Source organism: Vidua macroura, chromosome 6, assembly GCF_024509145.1.
Source record: "Vidua macroura isolate BioBank_ID:100142 chromosome 6, ASM2450914v1, whole genome shotgun sequence".
Taxonomy (NCBI): domain Eukaryota; kingdom Metazoa; phylum Chordata; class Aves; order Passeriformes; family Viduidae; genus Vidua; species Vidua macroura.
Window position 1 is genome coordinate 8589080 of NC_071576.1, and position 14801 is coordinate 8603880.

Here is a 14801-nt window from a genome sequence, read left to right on the forward strand (position 1 = left end):
CCTCCAGGTGTGGAGGAAAGGTGGGGCTGATGAGGCAGTCCCTGACCTCAGAAGATCCAGTGAGGCAAGTGTCAGATTTGATTCCCACAGAAACTGGTGTGAGTTCAGGGCAGGGTGGGGGTGATGTTTATTTTAACACTGCTTATAGGAGCAGTTTGAATAGAAAAGATTTGAATTTTTGCCATGTCCTCCCAAAACAAAAAATAAGAGGCACTGCAGACTGGAAACTGTAATTCAGGCTCCCATCTTCTGTGTCCATCTGCTTCCCACTTCTCTGTGGGATATACTGTTCATTTCATACGCTATTTTTAAAATGAAAAGTGACTTTAGTGTAGCAAGATGCTGTTGGCAACAAGGAAATTAATTTATGGTAGCAGTGTTGAGGTAGGTGGGTCTTTATTATGTCTTTTTTCAGGTTGGTCTTTATTTCATTTGTCCTTATGTAAGAAACAGATCTTTGTGTGACTGACATGCATTCTCTCCTAGAGCTTGGAGCTGTTATAGAGAAGTATAATGAGCTTAATATAATAGATAACTTTGGGGTTAAAAAATAGTTGTGATTATATGTATGTGGTTTTAGTTGTATTTTAGACATGTTTCAATGTCACAGGGCTAAATTGTGGTACCACTGAAATCCAGCACGAATTTTGCTGTTTGATTATATTAAGACTCAACATTTTTACTGTCTATTATAAAAATAAAAATAAATAGTGTGACTGACTGAGCTTGTGACCCTGTTGAAGCAGCAGTGTGAACTGTGCTCTGCTTTACAGTGACAACACACCTTAGTTCAAGGCACAGAAATCCTTGGCAGTTTCTTATGCCTGTGTTACTTGGCTAAGCTTAGTACCAGAGCTACGGTGGCTGTTCTGCTCTTACACTACTCAGTGGTGAAGTTGCTTTAATAAATTCTCAGCATGCAATTAGGTTACTTTGCAAAATTCCTCTGAAGTGAGGCAGCACTCCTGTTATCTGGAGGAGATTTTCATTACTGAGTTTGGGGCAGTGACTCAGTAAAACTTATCTGTGGAATACTAAATTTGGAGGTGTAACCAGGAGGTTGCCATGATAACAAATATTAGGACTTGCTTTCTGGGAAGTGCTCCTAATTCTTCCATTGATGGCCATTAAATGCCTCAAGATAAATGAAACTTTTTATTAGAGCTAACTTGGTCTCCTTGTGCTCCTCCAGGCTTTTGTAGACTTGCTAGTGACAAAATGAAGAAAGGAAATCCAGATTAGCCCCAGCCCTATAAAGACACCACTGCTTTTTTAACGTTGTTTCTTATTTTTCCCATTGAAATGTTTGCTTAACTTAGCTTTCATTCATCTTTCTACAAAATATTTATCAGTTTGTATAAACGTTTTAAAATTCTACATTGATTTTGTTTTCTTGGCACTTTTAAGAAATTTCCTGATGCACAGCATGATCACACAATTACTGGTAGAGCTTTCATTATAAGTGACCGAAAACAACTCTGTGCATTTATGTTGAAAATTAGGACTCAAACCCAGAAGTTAAAGGATAACAATACAATGTGTTAATTTCTTACTCTCCATAAATTGCTTATTTATTAAAATCCATGTTCTGCAGCTTAGTTTTTACAAAGAGAGCTTTCCCCCCCCCCTTCAAACTGCCTCTGTAGTTGGTTCAGATCTATTTTAGAAATGCTGCTGTTTCCATAAATCTCCCCTAATGTACTTTAACCATTTTTCCCCTCCATTTCTTTACAATTCCCTGAGGTTTTGATTCACAATGTGAATGACACAATGATTTGGTAATGGGAGCCTAGGAGAGCAAGCCAGGGACTCAAGGAGTGGTGGAGGAAAACATCCTCAACGTGGATGTTTTCTGTTTTCTTCATGGCTGTGTCCTGCTTTTTCCCTCCCCTGCTCTTACTTTCCCATGGGCTCCCATCCCCCAAGCTACCAGGTCATCTCTCAGCCTCACCAACTTTGGGATTTTAATGAGGAACCTCTGCTGAGTACTTTCAGGTTTAATGTTAGTAAAACAAATCATAAAAATCACTCTTGCTCGAGTCTTAGTTTGTTCTAGAAGAACTTTGGTTTGTGCATGTTTTTTTGCTTTGTCCCCTCAGACACTCCGCCAGTCTCTAGGTAGGGTTTACTGAATAACAAAACTGGGTTTGTGATATTCAAATCAGGCATGTGTTCAGATAAGCACAAGTGTCATGCCTAAGGATTCTTAGGCAAAAAGGTAAAATCATTGAATCAACTTTCAGCGGCTGTCTAGAAAATCCCATCCTTGTTCAAATACACCAGGGTGTGGTGTGTTTGGTGTTTCTGGTTTAGTTTTTATTTTTCTTCATATTTGTAGTAGACATAAAATCTTTGGAGGACCAAGTCACACTGTTTGTATGTACATGAGGTGTATTTAAGGGCCTGATCTGCAGAAATACTGACCATATTCAGACTGAGCTTGAGGAATAGCTGTAGCTACCTCCTTCCTCTAAGGGAAGATATTTAAAAACTTGCAGAGGCTTATTAGCTTAAGTGCCTTGTTAGCTGCATGTGCTATTTTCCATCATAGTGTCAAGGTAAAAATTACTTGGGGAGAAATAATTGTTCTAAGTATGCTTAATTCAGTTCAGTGAATCTGACACCTCCTTTGTCATTTTTATTTATTTATAAAAATTGGGAGAGAGTTGAGCATCTGTCAAAAGCAGAGAAATACATTATGGCACTTTCTGCTACAGGAATGTTTTATTTTGTTAAAATCCTGTAGTTGCTTGCAAGTTTATTGCAGAAGATTTCTCTAATCGTGTTGGACACCTCATGGTAGTTTTAAGTCCTTTTGTTTGCACCATGAGGTAGTGAAGATGCAATTCACTCTGAGATTGTTTTCAGTATAGCTTAAGAAATCACTTTATATTTTCCTGTAATTTATGTAGCTATCCTTAAAACTGCTGTTTTTAATGAAATTTCATTTACATCTTCTCCCACTGGAGACAGCTGTAGGTTAGGACTAGCCTGACTAAGCTGTGCCAAAGGTAGGAGTAAGGAGTTTTTTACATGCTGATTAATTCTCTTTTGCTCCTTTGGGAATATCTGGTATTGCTTAAATTGATTGTTGTAAGCAATATGGCAACATTTTTGACCTTCTAAACTGAAATTCAGCAAAAAAAGAAAAATATAAACCTCCATGTTTCAGTTTTACATAACTATACAGTTGAAGTACAGTGGTAAAAAATACAGGGGTATCATCTTCTTGCAGTGGTGTTGTTGGCTGGTGATCTCAAACCCTTTGGTAGAGATGGAATCTGAGAACGTGGTAGTTGTTCATCCTCTGCACAGAGAAAGTATTGGGTGAGAATCTCTTTTTATTTCTCTGTAATCTGGCTTCTCATCTCTCCCATGGCCAGCTTTGTGAATCAGAGCACCCTGCTGCCTTCCTTAGGCGCTTCGCACCTGCACTGTTGTGTAACTACAGACAGGGGCAGCTTCCAGTACGTTTACTTTTCTACCATAGCTTTGTGGGAAGCCCGAAGCCAAGGCTATATGTGCTTTCTGAAGTTAATTTACAGATGTGGGGTGCCAGGTGACTAGGAGTTGTCCTCCCACTGCTCCCTTTGTCGCGAAGGCCAGACGGCTCATCCGTCACCCCCGCCCCACCTCCGGTGCCCACCTCCCTCCCTCCCTCCCTCCCTCCCTCCCTCCCCATATTCCCCCAAGATATGCTAATGAAGCAGGTGCCCTGGACTGCAGCTCTCCCTGAGCTTGAGAAGCGGCAGGAGGTTTAGAAAAGCTGAAACCAAGGAGGAGGAGGAGGTGGCACTTTTCCTGAACCTGTTGGCAGTCACGTCAGTCACGGCCATACACCCCACAGCCGTCCCACTGCCTGCGGGGGAAGAAAGTGAGGAACCGATTTGTCGCACCCCAGTCAGCCCACTGGGCCTGTGGGACCCCACGTTCGGGTGTTCAGGCCATGCCAGGCCGGAGGAGCTGGGCTGTGTTGTGTTGGCCTGGTGTGGCGGTGGTCGTGCACAGAGGAGCCGAGCTGTTCACACAGCCCTGGCCTGGCGCCGAGGCCGTGGGCTGGGGGTGACCTCCCCGCCGGGGAGCAGCCCCGTCGGCAGGCCCAGCCACCTCATTGAGATTCCAGGCACAGGGAGCGCCTCTGCAGCTGTACGCTGGAGGCGGTGGCCGAGGAGGCATCCAGAGAGGGGCCCCAAAAAATCATCAAAGAACCGGCCCCTTTGCTGCGCCTCTGAATAGGCAGACAAACCAGAGGTCCTCCTCTCTCTGCCAGCGTGTTGGGAAAGACATTAACATAACCTCTTTTTTTTTTCCTTTCTTTTTAATTTCCCCAAGCTACCGAAAATCTACTGTGTTTAAATAATCTTGTTCTGACAGTTTGCAACGGGGAGTGAAGAGTGGTGCACCAGCCTGGTGGGTGTCTGTGCAGCTATTTTTATAAAAAACGAAACATACTTGAGCTGAGAGTTTTCATTCAGGTCACCCTAGACTTAATTGTTTGGTGTCAGGTCGTTAAGATCCAGAATTAGCTCCCTGCACTTGGAAAGGGATTGCTTCCGAGTGCTTTAGAAATGCAAAGGCAAGTTTTCAAGCCCTGCTTTCTTTTTCCAGATCTGTTTTGATTTCAGCTGGTTTTGAAGCAAGTGGACACTTACTCGGTTTACTCAAGCAGTAAGAACTAACTATAAATCCCCATCCCACTCCTCAGCATGAGCGAGATGGCAGGTCCTGAAAGCTTCACATCTTTAAGGAAATTGGCATCTGTTTTCCGAGCCCTTATTAGGCCGACAGGATGCAGACCACTTCTCGTGGCCATTGAGGCTCAGAAATGAGTCACTGTGCCTTTGATGGGTGGCACATTAGCGCTTCGATTGGCATAACTTTAATGTTCCCTCGGACAGGAACTGGGGCTGTACAAGCAGGGAGTGCCCTACATCATCAGAGCGCGTGGGAATGTAGAGAAGGCTTGCATAACTCAAAAGCTCTAATTTTTTGAGTGTTATGCTTAAACGCAATTAAAGGTGCTACTTCTGATGCTCAGAGCAGAAAGTTTAATGCATTATTTATTGGTAGATTTGTGGTAGCCACTTGACTGCATTTCATATAACTGAGACTTCGTCAGTGCTCCTGGGCTTGTTACTTGGTTACTTTGGGCCATAAGAAAGTTAATAGTCGGTCGGGTGCTTTTGTAAATATCAAGGGTAGCATTGGATGCTGACTTGGTTAACCTAATGATTTTTTTTTTTTCCAAACCATTGGTATGTATGAGTTGATTAAAACAAAAGCAGAGGCTTCTTAAATATAGTCTGTTCTGAATTAAAGGGTGTGGTGTTGGCTTTGAATGAGCTTGATGCAGCAACAAGCATGCAGCAGTTGGTAAATAAAGATGGATTTTCTTTTGTTCTGCTGGTGCTTGCTGCTCATTATTCTCCACTTACCCCGTGAGCTTCCCAGGGAGTGGCAGCTGTTTCTGATGTTAGACACTCTATCAGTGGTAGACAGCTCCAGATTCTGTGAGATACTGTTGTGGGGAGGAGAGGAAAATAATCTAACCCTGCATTATTGTAAATCCTCAGTAGAATTAACTTTTCATGAGCCAAAGGAGTTTTGTGTTTAACTTTTTCTGCAATATTCAGGCATAAGTGTGCTTTGCAGTATGTGTTACAGCGAAAAAGCTTTTCTGGCATGAGATGGATTTACATTCTGAGTGTGTGTTAAGTATTTTAATGTGCAGTGTGTGGGGGCAGGCACAAGGCAATAAAGGGAAATCAGTCTGTAACAATCTTTGTGTATGTTTCCAGATATATACAGTTTGGGAATCTTTGCAATTTGGAAATTGCTCGGAGTAAACAGAATGATACATAAAGATTTTAAATAATAAAGCTAGCAAGCTACAGAGGAGTCTGTTTGGTTCCAGGATTTTATATGTAGGATTTATAACCCATGCTTTTGCTTTCCTGTCTCTGCAGTGTTAGCATTCTGTTACTGAAAACAAAGAAGGCTCTGCCAGGCCATTACACAAGCAATGAATCACAGAGGAAAAAATGTTTTGCTTTGTAAATTGTTCACTTTTCCATGGTGGATCGTTATTTTTTTTTTAGTGTTGTCTGATAGAATTTGCCACACATGCTTGCATTTACTGTACTCAGTACGATTCTTTCTAGTGTGACTACATAACTGCTTATATTAGTGACTTCAAGTAACTTCTTCTTGTGATTCTTAAAAACAAAACCACAACAGGAACAAAGAACACAGGGCAAAAATTGAAACAGCTCAGTTCACTCTTGAGGCATGACAGCTTGCTGAGTATATCGGAGGAAGGAAAAGGTGTTGATGTTTTTCAGACAGCTTTGTCCCAGCAGTTCCACATAATTATTTTTTTGTTTATATTGACAATCTTCTGCCTCCAGTACTCAGATTTGCTGTCACCTTTTGATGTGGTCCTCATGGATTGTAGGCCATTTATAGTCTTTTAGCTAGTCATAAAAATATAAACTTGTTTCTTAAGAATATGCACTTTGTACATTTTTTTGATGACTGTTGATGAATCTGTGTTTCCGAGCTCCTGCAGAGGAATGATAGCTTGCTCAGGCTTGAATGTAAAATTATACTTGGAGATCATCTCTTTGGGAAGTCACACACCAGGCAATGTCTTGCCACTTTTTTGCAGGATGCAGAAGTAAAACCTCAGTGTGTTATATAACAAAAACTTGTACCACAGATGCTGCACTGTGCCTTATATTCTCCTTGGCAAGAAGAATAATCGATAATATTTTGGATTGCCATATTACAGTATTCATTAAGCTCCAGATGTGGAAAAATTTTAAATAAAATCACATTACTTATTTACAAAATAAAAAGGTGGATCAGGAACCATAACCAGCTAAAGCAATGCTTAAAGGAAGATCCAAGTAGAATGATCCCTGCAGAAAGGCTGGTGGTAATGAAATCCTTGATTTTTCACACAGAAGCAGTGAGTGTGGAGGAGGATGCTATATATGTATGGAATGCACCATTTTAAAGACTGTGTGATTAATCCTGTTAGAGGATGTGTTTCTAACAGAGAACCAGATTGGTGGGATAAAGCTGTAAGAACGTATGAGCCAAACATAAGCATCTAATCTTAGAGAAAGTCTCCTATGACAGTACAGTCTAATTCCATTTAAAATGATGTATAGTTCACTGCAAATAACCAGATAATAATTTCAGAATCTGCAAAAAATTATTGTCCCTTCTGTAAATGCCAGTGGAGAAGATGTGTGCATAAATTAGGGAGTAAGGGAAGTAGAAACTCTCAGTCTTGTCCCTGTTCAGATATTATTTCTCCCATCCAATCTGGATTTAGTCCTAAGTGCGGATATGATAAGGGGTGTGAGGTGGTCATTAGGTCTCCTGGGTGTGCTTTATGCAAGAGAAGAACATGCCAATGAGTCGGGTATGTAACAGCATGTTCCAAAATCCTGATAGTCTGGGCAGCCACCTCCCCAACCTGCTTACCTGGCAAACCTCTAGTCAAGAGTTGGGCTGAGCATGCCATGTGTCTTCTTGTCACATCTGTGGTGTAATAGTAATGAGATTGGAGTAATCTCACTGATCTGGGCCGAGTTGGACTGATAATTTAAATGTGAAAGGCTTCATAATCTCCTGCTGATCCCAGAAAGTTTTCGGCATTTAATTAAGGTCAGAATTAAAAAGATGATGACAACAAAACCTTCTACATTTACCTCCTTGCCTATAAATGTTAAACCATGACAGGTGAGTTCTGAAATTCCTGGAGTGATGATGACACTTTTGTAAACGCCTTATAGGTTGGTGTAACACTTAGAGCAGTAGCAGCCATCTCTAAAAGAAACAATGAGAAGGTTTGTGCTCCTTTTCCTCTCCTCTTTCTTTCCCCATACCTCTTTCATCAGTTCAAACGGATGTTTTCTGCAGACTTGGCCACTGCAAAGGTGGCTCTTTGTGACTCTCTAACAGTTCAGTAGCTCTTCATTTTTTGGTTTAGATTAGGAAATTGAAAGCCCAGGGAGGACTAAAGAGGTGAAAGCAGGTGGTGGGGGCTGTGCTCACTTGTGTCTTTGTTGTGTGGGCATCGGGGTTGCTTCTGCTTCTGTGTGCAGGAGGGCGAAGGATGAGTGTGAATGGAGAAGTGGCACAGCTGCTGCCCAAAGCAGGTTGAAACTGCACCGCAGACAGAGAGGAGGTCTGTGGGGACAGGAAGGAGACAAAGCAGCTGCAAGGGAGTTCCTGGGGCAGGGTGCACTTCACTGGGAGAGAAATCACCAGTGGAGGAAAGCTGAGCAGCGGGAAAGTATGAGAGGAGCCTTGGAGAACAGGAGAGCAGCAGAAGGTTGCCAGAGCCAGTAAATCTGGTGAGCCTTCTCCTCTCACCATTCTTGCTTGTTTGAAGAGCTTGCCAGCAGGTGAACCTGTGGGCACTGGGCACCAGACACTGCAGGACAGCATTACAGGGTACACAGGCTGGAAAGGAGTTCAGCTCCTAGTGTGCTCCCTCATCTTCTCCCCAGTGTTAAGCAAACCAGTGAGAAACCATACAGAAGCAAGGAGGGTGTGGTTGATGCGCGGCTGTGGGTGCTTTGTAGTTGACCATTTGCTTTTAAAATTTTTAAATAGGTTGTCGGGGTGAGCAGAATTGGAAAAGTGTGGCCAGTGCTGTGTTTAGAATAACACCTTGAATGAAATTTTTGTGACTCAGTTGAGTAGAAACATCACCGCAGGACCTTTTAGGACCTAGAGGAGCAGCTTGGCACTGTGAGAAGCTATTTGAGGTTCTTGAGAGACTGCCTCAGAAAACAATGATCTGGTAAATAAGCAAAAAACTCAGACATACTGCCAGTCATCCAGAAGAGCCATCGATGGGATTTCTGTCTTCCTTCCCTGAAGATCTTAATAAATCCAGTAAATAACTGAGGCTTTGATTAGCTCTTTTCTTCTTATTCTACTGCTGAACGTTTTGAATGTGGCTGTAACACAGTCACACAAGTGTCACCTGTGCAGGTTACTCAGATGAGTAGTAGCATGGTGTGAGCAATGGGTGTTTCCTCAGACAAAAAAAGGTGGCGTATCTTTCAGAGTAGATATTTGTTTTCGACTTTGTGGTGGCTATCCATCATCCAGTGTTTTCCCCTTCATATTGTGATATATCATCTTGTGTTTTATGCTTGAGATGTTGTGAGAGAAGTGAGTGATGTTATGTAACATAAGAAGAGAATTATCTTCTTATGGTCTGAAAGTGACTGTTGGTTTGATAAAGCAGTTGACTAATTAGTAAATTACCCATTCTTGTTTAAAATACTTGCGCTGCAAAATGTAAATGAAAAAAATTTCTCCACTTGTCAGTATGAAAAATGACAATAGCAAAAATAATACATAGGACATCTGCTCTGATTTTTTTAAAATTTAAAATGCATTTAAGGCAGATGTTGCAGAATTTGAATGGAAATCGAAGTAGATGGAAGAACAAAACATAGCTGTTTACCTTTTATGAAGTCCCATTTTTATGGCTAACATCACTATCAGTATGTGACTCAGTGCTTGTATTTTTCCACTGTTTGTATCAGACTGAACTGAATGTTCTTAAAACTGCTGCTGTCAGGATGACATATAGTTCCAATATTAACAGAAATAATTGGTGTGTCAGTAATTTGGGGTGTTTTCTGATGTTGTTTCCCTTTGCCCATCCTCTCTTTCCAGGAGAATACATCAAAACATGGAGACCGCGGTATTTTCTGTTGAAGAATGATGGCACCTTCATTGGCTACAAGGAAAGGCCACAGGATGTGGACCAGCGGGAATCACCTTTAAATAACTTCTCAGTAGCTCGTAAGTGTTTTTAGCTGTTTCCTTGTCCAGTTTGGGTGTTGATGTCTTCTTGTAACAATAGCTGGTAAGCTGCATCAGTAACATTCAGATCTGCCCAGAGCGCTGTATCTAAGTGTGTTTATTTGAGCTGATAAATCCCACTGTATTTCTCAGGAATGATTGTAATGTTGGGGGTTTGCTCTGCTTATTTTTCTCGTTTTTTAAGTTTTCTAGTAATGTAGTGTTTCTGCTTATTGAATCAAATGGGCTTATTTGTTAATATTTTGTATGTATGTTAGTCAGCAAATTGCTTTAAAGTGAAAATTCACCCAGGTGCATGTACTTGGAGGGTAGGTACAGCAGAAGTATTTCTGCCACCAGATCTGGATTCCAGTGGCATTGACATTGGTCAGAGTTATTTAATTGTTAGCATAAGAGAATGCAGAGTGAGCACATGTTTTAATGAAGCACACTTGGATTGTCTTAATTTTGAACACAAACCCACGGTTCTTCTATCAAAGCCAACAAAAGGGTTTTGAAATAATAACATCTCCTAACCTCTGCGCTCTCTACTATGCAAACATTTCCGACTTTGCTCAGGTGCTGCAGCACAGGATGTGATAGAAGACTCTGAAGATAATTTCCTTTTCTTGCTCATGTTTTTAACTTCTCACTGTATACTTCCAGCTTTTATTTTCTCCTGTTCTTAATCTTTCCTGTCTTGTGATTTGCCTGTGTCTTGTTCCACCAGTTAAAAATAGATCATTGTGGCATCTGTTATTAACAATGATCTATTCCATGTTCCTGGTGACTACTGGAAGCAAAGCTCTGCAGAGGGAAGGGTAGGGGCTTTCCCTCTTTATTACAAGGTAGCTCATAATACAGGGGGTTCATCCTTGTAGCTGATCATTAAGCAGGTATTTATTTTGAAACACCCTGCTCCTGGAAGAGGGCTGGGCAGCAATAAGAATTAATGGGAATGTTCATTATTTTTTTTCCAGTAGAAGCATATACCTGTTCTGAGTGATGATGGGAGCACATAATGGACGTGCTGTTGACTGGTGCTTCTGTGCAGGATTCCAAGAGTGCTTTGGGGCTTTTTGTGTTGTTTGAGAGGCAGAATTCTCATAGTGTTTTCATTTCAGTAATGACATGGTACTTTCCTCTTCAGACTGGTATCTTCTTACAGATCAAGAAGGTAAAGCAAAGCAGAAGAAAGCCATTAATTCATAAATTAATTCAGTAATTGGTCTATAGCCAGAGGCTTTTAAAAAATGCACTTTCTGGAGGACACTTTCATCCTCTTGCTGCTGCTAACTGCATTACTTGGGCAGCTCAGTGCTAAGGAGTAAAAATGTGTCCATCACCTTTTCTTTGTCTAAGTTGCCTTTAAAATGGGTGAACTTAAATCAGTTTTCACAACAGGAATCTGGTGGGTTTTTGGCAGATTGAGCCCATCAGTCTCAGTGTTTATGAATAAACGGGTTTGTTACCATGGCATCAGAGCATTGTTGGAGAAGACACAGCACATGCCTACAGAGGAGTTGTAAGAGTTGCCTGTAAGAGGCATGGTGGGCTGGATGGTGGGTGGGAGGATGTTCCTAGCAGTGGCTCTTGCCTAGTGGCAGGTCAGGAAGGCCTTGAATATTGGAGTGGGGCTTCCTTGCTAGAAGTCATTATTGTGGATTTGGGGCCACAGAAGCAGCTATTTCCCCACCAGGATTTAATTTCTCATGTAAGCAGTAGCAGGCAGTGTTGCCAGCACTTCTGTCCCTTCTGGGTGCCCTCCATGCTTTCACAGATTGACAGAGTGCTCTGAGTTGGACAGGACCCACAGGATCATCAAATCCAACTCTTAAAGTAAATGGCCCATATGGGGACTGAACCCACAAACTTGGTGTTATTAGCACAAGGCTCTAAGCAGCTGAGCTCATCTCAGGGATCACTGTTTGGATGTATTTTGCACCACAGGTTTTCCCTTTGAACCTGCTTGCCTAATCCTTTCATTTAGGTTAACATGTTGCATTAGTGTGAATGAATTTGAGCTGTCTCTGGAGGAAGGCTCAGGCCAGAGCACAGCCCTGTAGAAGCCTCCTGCCAGTGAAAGGTAGGGGAAATAAATTATTTTGTTAAAAAAAGAAAAAATTAAATATTAAGATTAATATTTTGTAAAAATTAATCTTACTGTTTTCTTTTTGTCCAAGAGACCACAGTAGCCCCTGACTCTTTTTGTTAATTAGTGAACCAGATTTTTTTTTTAATGAGATGGCAGGCTGTCTTTGTCAGTCTGTTCTTTGGAAGTGGTCCCATGTTTCTGATTAAAATCTTTACCCTCTTCTGCTGTACAAAAATGTAGGCTGTTTTATCTTTGCAAGTAAAAGGAAGGTTTTTTTAATAGGGGAATTTTATTACTTATAGTGTAAAATTCATATTGAGTGATTTTGTTAGCACATGAGAAGTGGGAAGTAATTAATGAGAAAGCTATGACAGAAGATAACAACTAATGGTCACCTGTCTTTTCCTTTAATGGGTATGAAGAAAGTATTAGCAATAAATAGTGTGTGATTTCCATGTGCTTGACAGTCTCTTCTTTCTCCTACACTAGGCTTTTCCTTTTGGTCTGTGAGGGTTTTGATCGTACATTTTTGAAAACTTGTTTCTGAGCCTCTCTAGCTAAAGAGAGGCATACTGTCTATTTTAAATAACCTTTTCTCCATCTAATTTTCCTTTTAAAATAGCCATATACCAATGTTTGCTGTTTATTTTCTCTGGAATCAACCTATTAATGATTTATTAAAAAAAAAAAAACAACAGCAAACAAAAAAAAAAAAAACAAAAAAAAAACAAACAAAAAAAAAAAAAAACCAAACAAAAAACAAATACAGAAGAACCCAAAGTAACACTCGTGAAATATGGTTGCCTGAGTGTTTGAGTCTTATTTGTGTTTGTGTTCTGTACTTTACTACTAATAAAGTAGAAGGAATAAAAAAGTCTGTACCTAAAAGTTCTGCTCCAGAGCTTGTGCAGATGAATAACCAATAGAGGCTGAGTTGTAAATCTGTGAGATAAGTAGCCTTCATACCAATTGTAATCTGGGATTATCATGTATGTCTCCCTATTAGGTTATAAGCCTTTAAAACCATATAGCTGAGAAAAGCAGTATATTGTGAAAAACCACATGGAGAGAGAAGCTGTTCCTGTTAGAAAGGGATTATTGCTCCCGGCTGTCAAAAGGGAAGATGGACTGTGGTGGTTTTGTTGTACTGCTGAAAACATAATTGCTCAACAATACAAGAACTCCTTTTGGGACAGGACTGTGTGTCTGCAGTCAAGCATTTTTCAAAGGGCACAGGATGGCCAGATTAGTGGCTGGATTTTTGTCTGCTGTTACTAAGATCCACCTTTGTGCAGGTCTGTAACTTGGTGCTCCTGGCCCATCACTTCTGCCATCCTGAGCAGTTCAGAGTTGAATCTATCCAGTGTTGTTAGCTGAAAACAAACACTTCAACATAATCTTTGTGTTTTATTTCTTCATCACTCTATTTCCCTTATTTACCCTTTTTTTTTTCCTGTTTTCTTTTTTCTGTTTCTCCATACCTTTCCTTAAAGAAACCAAAGCACAAATAGGAAGGATTCTTCCTTGACATTATTGTTTTAAGTGTGATGTCATTATATAGGGAGCAGAGTTTGACACTTTCATCGAAAGTAATCTGCCTTTTAGTTTAAGTGCTGGGAAAGCAAATATTGTGACATTTTAGAAAGTCACTTGGATAATACTAAGTGTCTTTCAAATACAAAATGGTAATTTACATTTGAATGCCTTGGTGTCTATTCCTGTTAGGAACAATTTCTCTGTCCTACTTACTTTAAAAGACCAAACGCCAGGAAAGAGCCAAGAGGTTCTTTGGAGAAATTTAAATAATTTTTAACAGGCTGCTGTTTCTAGTACCTACTCTGTTGCAAATGGGGAATACTTACGTTGGCCTGTTTCACAGGAAAAACTTCCTTCAAAGTGGGTAAGCGACCGTCAGCTCCTATTTGTAATTGAATGTTTTTATAGTAGAATTCCCAAACATGCCATAAATCAGACCTAATACTGCACAGCATCTCTGTCTGTGCTCTGCTGGAGTGGTGCACATTGCAGTAATATATTGACGATTAGAGAAAGTGGATTTGGTGCTTCTCTAACTTCAACTACAGTGAAGAGCACACAGTTGGGTTTAAAAGTAAGAAAAGAATACTGTTCATTCATTTCATTGATAAAATCCATGTGATTATCATAGGTGGTGAGAAATAAGTGGTAGTTTCAAACTCCTAGAACCTATATGGTATAGCACTTTGGTAAAAGTAAAGCCTTCTATATTTCTTGATATGTGCTGTTATGATTGAGCAGGGTAATTAGACAGCATATTGTTCACTAAACAAAACAATTCTGGGTGACATTCCTGAATTATAGTGGTTATTAACTGACAAATCTCTATTATTCATCTTGCTCTACGCCTTAAAGATTGCTGGATCAGCAAATATCAATGGACAGTGCTGATTTAGAGGAAGAGTGACGTGTAACTGGTCCCTGTCTATGACAGAAAAAGCCTTCTGTGGTTTATTATGCTGAAATGAAATGGTTAAATCTAGAGTTCATGGCTAGTTTAAGTATCTATGCAGCTACTTCAGTATATGAATCTAAAGTGTTTTTAAAACTAAGCAAAACCTCTGTTTATTTCTGTATGATGTTATACTTTGGGATAAGTATGGGAGATCAGCTCTAGATTAGCACAAGGTTAGGAAATAGCCTGATGTTGTTCTTCCAGTCTTCAGCCAGATTCAGTGTCTTAGGGCTGCATTGTGCAGGTTCCTAGAGGACAACCCCAGTCTTCATCTAATCACATTAAGCAGATAAAAATGGGAGGCAGAACAAACAACAAAAAAAGAAGGGTAGCTAAACGGAGGTGGGAGGTCTGAAAGCAGGAGTGAGATCTTTT

The 14801-nt window shown here is 40.5% G+C and overlaps 1 protein-coding gene across 2 annotated transcripts in view; it reads left to right on the plus strand.

Moving 5' to 3' along the window:
- The window catches only part of AKT1 (AKT serine/threonine kinase 1), a 78045-nt gene that overhangs the window by 29245 nt on the left and 33999 nt on the right, over positions 1–14801 (plus strand). For both annotated transcript variants that reach the window (XM_053980477.1, XM_053980478.1), the window contains exon 3: positions 9712–9840. In XM_053980477.1, coding sequence (XP_053836452.1) covers positions 9712–9840 — 129 coding nt within the window. The remainder of the gene's footprint in view (positions 1–9711; positions 9841–14801) is intronic.